At 40.4% G+C, this 10,729-nt stretch overlaps 1 protein-coding gene across 1 annotated transcript; it reads right to left on the bottom strand.

Annotated features, from left to right (window-relative positions):
* Positions 1-744: 744 nt before the first annotated feature.
* LOC311358073 (pyridoxal kinase-like) lies at positions 745-9,127 on the bottom strand. Its single transcript, XM_084478065.1, has 11 exons — positions 8,705-9,127; positions 8,168-8,222; positions 6,403-6,507; positions 4,878-4,961; positions 4,318-4,352; positions 3,899-3,984; positions 3,647-3,692; positions 3,053-3,164; positions 2,593-2,729; positions 2,059-2,125; positions 745-1,791 (listed from the first exon to the last, which is right to left on the bottom strand). The coding sequence occupies exons 1-11, from the start codon at positions 8,783-8,785 to the stop codon at positions 1,679-1,681; spliced, it is 921 nt and encodes a 306-aa protein (XP_084334191.1). The 5' UTR covers positions 8,786-9,127; the 3' UTR covers positions 745-1,678.
* Positions 9,128-10,729: the final 1,602 nt, after the last annotated feature.

The following is a 10,729-nucleotide window of genomic DNA, read 5'->3' as shown; positions in this document are numbered from 1 at the left end:
CCACCTGCTTAATAGTAAATAGCATGGTCAAGAATTATGAATAGGGTCCCAGGCTAAGCTTGAATTAAATCAACCTTTTTTTTGTACGTTTCTTTTCATTTATTTATTTAATAAAGTTAATATTAGGTTACAGTATTTTTAAGGGAGCCACTCTTCCGTCCATAGCTGTTTTGGTCTCTAGGTATAGACTTATTTTACTTTTACAAGATTAATAAGATGGGTGTTTTTTAATCCCACATTATTTTTTCTAAATAATAATTGCACGGTCCATACTTAAACAGAATATAGACAGACGACCCCAATAGGATTCAATTTCATTTGCCCTCTGCTGGCGAGTTAACAGATTTCATGTTTGCTGCTTTCCGACGCAAATATAAACTACATGTAATAACATGTATTTCTCTCACCTTTCCGAAGCCAACCCCCGCAGTCAGTAAACCAATGACCAGGGTTATTCCAGGCAGTTCATAGTAAACACAATGAGTGCTAGTAAAATTAAGCGGTATCCTTCCCTTGCTCATTCTACCAACTATTCCATATAATAAAGCATAATAAACAATACAGAAAAGCAACAAAAGATGCTGTATGATGTAAGTGGACAGAAATGGAAATAAGGGTCAGTATGAAATATAACAATTACAATACTGGATGAAAGTATCTTTCCTCATCTAAGATTATTAAATACACAAAGACAACAAGGCAACATTGGATGCAACAAACAATGACGGACAGAAAAATAATAAATGAAACATTAGTTTATTACTTTATAATCATCTTGACTCATGTATTAGAGCAGCAACTCATGGTTTGGCACTTTTATCTAACATTTGGTGCACAGTACATTTGCATACAAAAACATTCATTACAACTGTGGTTCCTGGTTCCTCACTAAACCAGTTTGAGACCACTATACATGGCCTTTCACAGTCAATAATTATTTTCTTCTAGTTAAAAAATTAAAACCTACACCTTAATTCATATAATCTAGATTATTTGTGCAAAAGTCAATTTCCAACTTTTAAGACATCCACTTAGCATTTGACAAGTATATCCGACATTGTAGAAATCATTGCATACAAATGGAGAAGCTCAATTTTTCGATGAAAAACAAAAGTTTAGGCATTAGCCACCTTTAAAAACAATGTTAGTTACACAAATACTATTGTGCCCTAAAATTGAACTGAAACATGATTAATAATGATCATTCACCGTACAGTTTTGCCATATAGGACCGACCATCATACCAAAACAGCCAACGATTTGGAAGACGTTAACATAGGCTAGGGGTGTGTGTGGTGAGGTATCATGAAAAGCACACATGTAATCTCTATCATCTCTATATTGAATTAGTGTGTTATGAAACTGTGCGTTGATGGGAAATGTACAACACACTTTAAATCCTGCTTACGTCATGAAAACATGGTTGTGCTCTTTAAGCAAACGTATAAGGCATAACAGTTCATTCAGAATGTGTGTGTGTGTGTGTGTGTGTGTGTGTGTGTGTGTGTGTGTGTGTGTGTGTGTGTGTGTGTGTGTGTGTGTGTGTGTGTGTGTGTGTGTGTGTGTGTGTGTGCATGTGCGTGTGTGTGTGTCCCCAATCAGCCAGCACTAAATCCAGTTTCTGAACCAACACAACCGTAATGTTGCGTGAATATCCTTCTTGACGGCTTTTTCCATTTTATAAAACTGTAGCCTCCACTACGAGGGCCGGGTCTTCAATGTCCTTCTTGCTTTGGACCATCCGGAGTTCCAGCTGGGCAGGGGTGGGTTTCTTCCCAGGGCCAGCAACTTCTACAAAAATCAAACCGATAAAGAACCAAGTTGATTGCGAAACACAGCGAACCTTTTCTGCCCTGGAACCAAACTGTTTGCCTATGAAATAACATTCTCAATTGTTCAAAGCAATCTGTATTAGCATTTAGACAGTGTTGTTGTCATTGAGCAAATAGCTTTGTGTAAACGTTAGTAGAACCTCAAGGCAGAATGACAGTTTTCCAAGAGCATGTTTTCACACAAAACACACACACACACACACACACACACACATACACACATTACCGTTGGCGTAGGTAATGGTCCTCTTAATGACGTGATGCATTAGGGAGACAGTTTTCTCACAGGCCGCCTTCAGAAAGAGGTGATGAAAATGGATGTTGTAATGACTTGTGCGTTTGTAATAAGTCTATTTTCGATTTGACTTTCAAGATGCTTTGTAATTCAAATGTACTCTTCAACAAAGTAAATTTCACTATTTAACAAAAATGTGATTATTACAAATACATTATTATATATTAACCATTATTCACATATTACAGTACATTCAAGTCTTAAATCAACATAACATCCTCAAGAGCTTGATTTCATGGTATTGTCAGAGCTGACAATGGCACAATACAACCAAAAATATCTTTCCTATGCTTTATCCTGTTTTACTTAAAAACACCCATATTCTTTATAATATATACAGAGGGAGTGGTGACCGTGAATATCGCTTCCAATCTTTTGCTCAGGTCAGGCTGTCTTTCCAACTGACACCCCGTTGTTGATGGGATTTTAAGGTTAGGCCCTAGGTGCGCCTGTTCAGTGGCGTACCTTCAGATCCTTGGGGTGGTGGTGGGTCCAGGCCAGGAGCATGGCTGCAAACAGGTCGCCCGTTCCCACAAACACTGCGTCCACTTTGGGGATGTCCATCCGAATCTTCTGGCTGCTGCTGGTCCCGTCTGGTTTCACTACAGCATGAAGGGGGAAAAGTGGACCACAACACTGAATGGGTGGCCAGACATTGCTTTAAACGGCAGTGTTGCATGGTGCCGTACTGTAGGTATACCCGCTGTCCAGCGTAATGAGGCTGTGTGTGTGTTATATGCAGTAATTCCCCTAAAAATAATAAAAGTACAATATACAAGATTTGTGATTTCAAGCTGGCTCCAGTCTAAATCCACTCCAAAGTCTGTCAACACTCAAAAAGTAAGGCTCACTTTTTTAGGTTGCTGCAGAGTCTGAGCAATTGACCTAGATTCCTGTAGCCTTAATGTTAGTGTCTGTAATTTACCTATCCTCTGACTACCAAGTACCACCAGGTACTGGTCCCCCAGCTTGGAGTGCAGGTCTGTGCTGGTGAGAACCACCGTCTCTGGTCCCATCTTATGAAGCAGGTCCATGATCTGGGGTAGGGGATGGGAAGTATATATTAGAGATTTATTTGTATTCCTTCTTGGAACTACTGCACAGAACCAGGAATAGATCATATTCCCCTGCTGGGATTGCAACTACTGGTGATGAATTGAATCAACTACTGGTGACTGAATCCTGAATTTCCCCTAGGGATAAATAAAGTTTATATCTATCTATCTATCTATCTATCTATCTATCTATCTATCTATCTATCTATCTATCTATATCTGGTGATGAGGAAGTGATTATTGACTGTTATACAATAATAAGTGTAATCAGAAACAAAACAAAACTAAAATGTCTACTTTGAATGACTTTTTCAATCCTAGAGAGCATTTCATAACCTTATCCATTTTCTATAAAAATGAGGACAGACTCGGTTCTCGGTTATGTAAACACCCTACCCTATTCAGACAGGCACTGTACCACCACCATCAAAACCAAAGGAAACATATGGTTTATCAATACTCACCTCAACAGCATCCTTCACTGTTTTCATCTTCCTTCCCGTTAACAACCTTAGAGAGGAGAGTTAAAAACAAAAATGAAAACGACTAGGCAAAATGCACCTTCTCCACCGCAAGTGCATTGTAAAATAAAAGTGAAGATTTCCCATTTTGGACAGATCTTGGGAGGCACTTTTTAAAGTGGGTTCTTGGCACATCTCCGGGGAAAGAGTGTTTGCCTGCTAAGTTCATATGTCTCTTGTGATTATGGTACTCACTCCGCCTCAAACTGGTTAGGTGTGAGGATGTTGGCAACGGGAACCACTTTGTCTCTGTAGACAGGCAGCAGCATCTCAGGAACATACTGAAAAAGCAGGAAGAACACTTTTTTATCCATTTGCCACTCAGACATGGCTATTTTCCAATTCAGATATACCTTTATTTGAGCTGAATTCGTAAGATTGCGCAATATTAAAACAAATAGTTTTATAGAACAGCATATACTGCCTCATTTACAGTATAGATTTGCTGTATTTTCTAATGTCATTTACTTATACATTATGTTTGATATGCTTGACTATGTTTTTTCACTAGGAATTATAATAAGTTGTAAATATTATGATAATAATTAATAATTATTAAGGAATGAACTGTGAAATTGAGGGATAACGAGATAGGAAAACTGCTAGATACACACCATTGCTCCATGGTCCCCCATAACTGGATCACAAACTGAGGAAAGAACATTTAAAAAGTTACGTTTAAAAAGAACGTTCAAAAAGCTCAGGAACAATTCAACTTTTATGCACACATGATATAATTGTGCTGGTCTAAATATAAGGATTCATGGAACAGGGGTGTAGGAGCCAGGAATGATTTCATTGTGATACTAAGGTTTGTGATGGTTTATATTTGTGATATTGTTATCGTCGTTATGTTTTTATTATCGTGTGATCGTGGTGTGATTTAGAGCTGAGTCAAACTGACACTTGCACACCTGTTCAACTGTATGGAGGAAGAGAGGGTGAATGCGTCGCCGTACATTATGCAGACCGCAACATTATTTTGATCGCTGTAATTACTTTTGATTATACTTTGTGGACAATCTAATAAATCGATACTTTTCATAAATGAAAGTTTGTTCACTGCATTTTCCGGATCTCAGCGTTTTTGGTACAGCGTCAGACAAAGAAGCAAGCCCGACCACAGCCTCTCAGCGCCTTTCAGTTTGTTCCACCTAGTCACTACAACACTGACCATACACCAAACTGGGATTGGCTTTCTTCAGCTCTGCAACAATGTCCACCACCATCTCCAGGAAGGACACGTCCCTGCTGTAGCCTGGAGGAGAGAGAAGAGGACATTACTTCACTGTCCATCCACCAAGCCAATCTAGCCTTCACATCCTTAAACATAGTTAAATTATCATTTAAAATTTATTAAAACGTACAATGTCAATACAAAACCAGATTAGGACCACTTGAGAAAGATATATATATATATAGAGAGAGAGGTTAGTATAAATATTTCTTGAAATATTGTTAATTGTTCATGCCTATGCAAAAAGTGTCGGATTAACTGTTTCAGTGGTAGATAAGCTAGTCTAGTCTAGTACTACTATTTCTCAACAGGAAATATTCATAGTGAAAGGGGCGGCAGTAGCTCAGGATGACTTGCAACCAGAAGGTTTCCCTGAGCAAGACACCTGACCCTAACTTCTCCAGACGAGCTGGCTTTCGGCTTGCATGATTGACACCGTCGGTGTGTAAATGTGGACATGAATGGTTGTAAGTCGCTTTGGACAACAGCGTGTGCTAAATGTAAATGAAAATGTCAGGGTGTCAAAAAAACATAATGACAATATCACACATCTTTATGCTCAATTCGTAACTTTTGCCTTGCCTGTTCACACCACTGTTACACCACCAGCAATCAGATACATTGGCCATCTGAAAGTGGCTCAAATCCAAAGTGAAAAGATCCCTAACTGCCATGTGATAAACACTGTCGACACTGCTCAATAAAAAATGGATCTGACAAATGTAGCCCAAAAAGTACTAGAATTATAAATGAGATGGCTTAGAATTCCTCTGTCGTCCTGGAACATTTATCTCTCTCTCTATAGCAATAAAGTTGTGTGAAGAGGCTTTTACACTACATTATGTGCACAGCTATTAATATACATTATGTACAATAATAGTACAAAGTACAAAAGTGGCATTAGCTTTTGAGACTGGCAAGTTAACATACAGAGTCAGCAAAACAATATTCAGAACAGTTACTGCAGATTAAAGATACCGAATCAAATGCCATACAGCCACAGTGTCTTTTCTGGCGTTTACTATTTGTGACACTAGGGAAACTAATTGTGTGCAGCAGCCAATACATAATTCATGGATAATAACTAAATATGAGTCAGGTTCTTAACAAAATATGCAGTTAATACCAAACCCATATAAGGAAATGGGTGAAAGACAGTGCCTTTGTTGAGCTTTATGTTTAAAAAAAAGACACAGGAATAAACTTGTTTTGCTACTTTTACAAGACCCAATTAAATACAAAAGGCTCAAGCACATTCCAACAGCATTGATTATAGGTATTACATACAGGCTTCATATTACAGTGCAATTTCACATCGTCTTTAATATACAGTATATAAATAATATAGGCATATTATGAGTCATGGAGATTCCTTACTCAATGTTCATAATAGGCCTTCTGCAGCGTTTATCTCCTGGGACATATTTCTCCTGCCTCTACCTGCCTCACAGCGGGGACTCACCGGTGAGCACGTAGTCATAGTGATTGACATTGTTGAGTTTGATGCCCTCATACAGCACGTTGAGTTCCTCCGCTGTTAGCACTTGCCCCTTCCAGTGGGCGTAACCTAGAACATGCAGAGGTCAAAGGTGAGGCTCCCAAATCCATTCAGACAAGGACAACAATGGTATGACGTTTCTATGAAAATAAATAGCACAAGATAATGTGAGTTCCACGTCACCACACCTTTACACAGATTCTGAAATATTGCTGAATAATGTATCACTCACATTCTCACAGGGCTTTAATCACCATAAAGACTTTATTATTTCAAACATGAATATATGAATGTATTTTAAAACAAAGTGGTTTTCCTTCTCCAAATGAAACCTCTCTGGCTTTCTCTCTCCCCCCCTACAGTTTGTGTTTAACCTTCACCACAGCAGGTTCCCTCTACTGAAACAGGGTCATTTGGGTTTGGGAGAGAGAGTGAAAGAGAAACAGCCGGTGTGTTGAGCAGCACCAGCGCACAAGCTTTCTATTAAGGCTTCACTGAGGGCCCCTTTGGACCGGGCCCCATGTTGAGAGACAGAGAGGAACAAAAGAGTGTGTGTGTGTGTGTGTGTGTGTGTGTATGTGTGTGTGTTGGCAGAAGGCTAAAGGGGAGGGGGGGGGGGGGGATGTCCTGTATGAATTGCATCCGAGAAGAGATAATTAGGAAATTCTTAACCAACCCAGTTAAATGGGTCCTTATAGTCAAAGCATGTGTAAACATTAAAAGTAGGAGATGAGTAGACAGACCTATAGGGATTCTGTGAATGTACTCATCAACTAGCGAGACTGAAGAAAGAAGTTTGGCGTGTCTGCCAAAACCCTCTCTCTCTTCTGAAGTTGCACCATTGATGGTTGCCACCATCTCTGGCTGCATTACAGCCTGGTACGGACGGCCGCTACACGGCTGATGGAAAGACCCTCCAAAAGGGTGGGAAAGACAGCAGAGAACTTCGTCTGCCATCCCCCCTCCGTGCTATTTTTGACCTTATTACCTTATTGAAACTCTTACTAAACTCTTACTCTTTCTACATATTTGGTGCATGCATGTCCAATCGAATTTCACTGTTCAAAATGACCTTGTGCTAAACCATGCATATGACAGATAAAACTCTTTGACTTATACAAAGGAGATAAGAGATAAATAATGATTGCATTGTATGAACTTATCCTACTTCTCTAGCCTTGTCGGACCATCCTGATCTTGCATGTTTACATTCTGTTTCACTGGGTTACGAACCTTGAGACCTACATGGTAGGCAGGGCAAAGTTCATGAAGTAATCAAGTGAGATTAAAGCTCAAAGTTAAAGGAATGTATGACTGAACTGCATTACAACACACAACACACAACAACATGGTCACAGCTGTGTAATCTTCAATTCTTACACAATTAAAAAGCTAGGGGAGGCAATTTGGAGAAACCACAAAAGAAGAAATCATCAATCATGTTCTGGACCTATCGTGAGTCCCTATGGGCCACAGACAACTCATAGATCTAGGTCAGAGAGGGGGGGGGGGGGGGGGGGGGTCTTTGGGAAAGGGGGAGAGGAGGTTCTCAGGAGAGAACATGTATGGGGCGAACATGACTGTAAACAGCCTAGGACCTAGATGGTAAAATCCACGATAACACGTTTATTGATTTGAGTGTGTGTGTGGTTGGGTGTGTATAGTATATTGTTTTGAACACCAAAGAGCAATACATTGCATGAGGGCAATTAAAGGGGTTATAACAAACCTGTGTGATTGGAGAACTGCACTGAGTTGATCGAGTCAACTTCAAACCCAAGAACCTGGGAAAGAAAGGGCAATAACAATGAGCCACCGAAAGAGAGTAAACAGAAGTCACGAAGCCACATTGCCCATTGTACTAGACTTAACTAGCAAGAAGATGGCCTTCTCTCTCAGGTCACACTCTGGCCATTCTAGCAGTTATAGACTTACGTAAAACACAATGCTTGATCTAATGACCTTTAGACATGTTTGAGTGGAGACTGGAGAGACGTGTGTACATGATTTACCAGTTCCCTTTGATGTTTTGGCACCAGAAGGATTTCTCTACTTGATTAACAATTCTTATTTAAAGTATTGCTTATATATAAGAAACGGATAGAGTCGTGTTTAATAAGACTCGGGGAGGGATTCGGGATGTCACGGTACTTCAGTCTCACATGGGCCTACTCTCCCATTGGCCGGGGTGTTGCTGTCAGCATGTAACACAGAGCGGGTGACCAGGCGGTATAAAAAGGTAAATTGAGGGTGAATCGAGTCTTACCTGCAAGGGGAATGAAGCCGATTTGTTCCCTACGTATCCCCGCACCACGTGACTCTGAATGGACAGGATACGGCACTCCATCTCGCGAATTAAACATAAAAAGGCAACGCCGAATTTAAAAACCACGCCAAAGCAATAACAACGGTGTGCGATATCGCGATAAGTGTTGCATGCAGCAGGTGCTCCCGCATGCAAAAACTTTTAGTGAGGCGAAAAACACCAGCATCGAAGGAAGAAGACGTGCTCCCTCGGGTTATTCTGTGCAGGCAAATGCGTGGGCACCTCGCAAGGATCCCTGCTGCTGGACGACGTCTGTGGCGCAAATCTTTTACTTTGCCGATTATAAAGTGTATCTATTTATCAGTCATTGTGATCTGTTTACTCCAGCACAGACCTGTTTTATGACGGGGTTTCATAAATCATTAAGAGAGATACGGTTAGAAGACCCATTCAGTCAGTAAATGTCATGCAGAATAATTGTATGAACGATAATAGATACTGACGATCATTGACAGTTTTGACGAAGTGTGAGTGTTTTGTCGCGTGGGCTAATTTACCCATTCAGAAATTCACCTTTGAAAAAAACTACCTCGAGTCACATTCTTTATTGGTCTTTATTTGGTCTGTTTATTAAATGGTTGATTTACAAATATGACCTTCAGCACCACGGCCAGTGCAAGAGCTAGACTTCAGACAGGACTTCAAACTGTGCATGTGAAGCCGACATCAACTGAAGCGTATATCATACGTCTGGATAGACGTTAAACTAAACTTTTGGGGGATAGTGGAGTAGTGCCTCCTTGGAAAGCAACAGCACCCCAAGGTGGGGACTTAAGTATGTGCACGGTGAGGAGGAAGCTCCTCGATGCTGTAAATGCAATGTAAACCAAATAGCCCACACCCATGTTGTCAAACATAAACAATGACAGCGTCGGCCCATTATTATAGGCGCATTTAATCAGTGTATGCGTTGTGAGTGAATGGTGCGTATGCAGGCCTATGTGATGGAAATCCCAATAAAATGTATTTCAACTTATTTGTTGTGGCGAGGCAGAGTGTAGAGGAAGTCTCGCGTGGCTCTAATGGCACCGTGGCTAGAAAACAAGTACGTATGTCCCCACACCCTACCGCTAGAGAACACACATAGCCTCTTAACTACGACTAGAACAACACAGTAAATCATTAATTATCGTTTAATAAAATCGTTAAACATGAACACACAGTCATAATTTACTAATTAAGTAGGCTAAATGTCAACCCCGCCCGGGATCGGAACGCTAAACGCCTATACACACATGTTGTGCATTTGGAAAAAAGGAAAATAAAATAACATTATTTAATCTCAATGAACATATATCATATGTGTATGTTCAACAGGCTACCTTCTTTTTATTCCTCATGTTGTTTCTTATTTGACATGCCCCTACCCTACCAACCTGCAGTAGCCTAGGTATTTCCTCACAACGCCTGTTAATTACTATTGCATGTGAGTACAATATGTATTCTGATTATAAATGGACTGGACTCAAAACGAACACAACTGCCTTTTATCCATAAAAAAATGAAAAAAATAGATTCCGTGTGATATCTGATATTGTCCATTCCAAAAATTCGCCTAGTGCGCACACATATTTTTGCAATTTAGATCACACTGATTCGATTTCTATTGGGACTGGGAGGGCAAGACCCATGTACATATTAGGCCTATTGCCTTTTATGAACACATCATTAGTAATGAACAGTTAGGCCTACACACTATGTTGCGTGTTGTGTACTCATTTTACGCTCTACGGTAGACATACGCACTGGTATGGTAGGTTGTCGGTTTGATACCGGTAGGGATGAAATGTCTCGGTTCCAGTCTCCAACCGGAGAGGCGGAGAAACGCGCGGCTCTGGGTGAACTGGAACGCTCCCGCACATGTACGTCTGCGGTGGGAGGGGCCTGTTCTGCTGTGGGAGGAGCCTGTGATCGGTTACACTCAGTGACACGTAAGAATCCTGCGTGATTTCTGGGGAAGAAAAA

The sequence above is a fragment of the Micromesistius poutassou genome (assembly GCF_964030765.1).
Source record: "Micromesistius poutassou genome assembly, chromosome: 14".
Classification (NCBI taxonomy): Eukaryota; Metazoa; Chordata; class Actinopteri; order Gadiformes; family Gadidae; genus Micromesistius; species Micromesistius poutassou.
The sequence above is the reverse complement of the archived record's forward strand: the minus strand, read 5'-3'. Positions and strand labels throughout refer to the sequence as shown.

Coding starts and splice junctions, on each gene's coding strand:
- LOC311358073 (XM_084478065.1), bottom strand. CDS start 8,785: ATGGAGTGCCGTATCCTGTCCATTCAGAGTCACGTGGTGCGGGGATAC. Junction 8,223..8,704: donor CGGCTTCATTCCCCTTGCAG/GTAAGACTCGAT, acceptor TTTCTTTCCCAG/GTTCTTGGGTTTGAAGTTGA. Junction 3,165..3,646: donor CAGTGAAGGATGCTGTTGAG/GTGAGTATTGAT, acceptor CCCCTACCCCAG/ATCATGGACCTGCTTCATAA.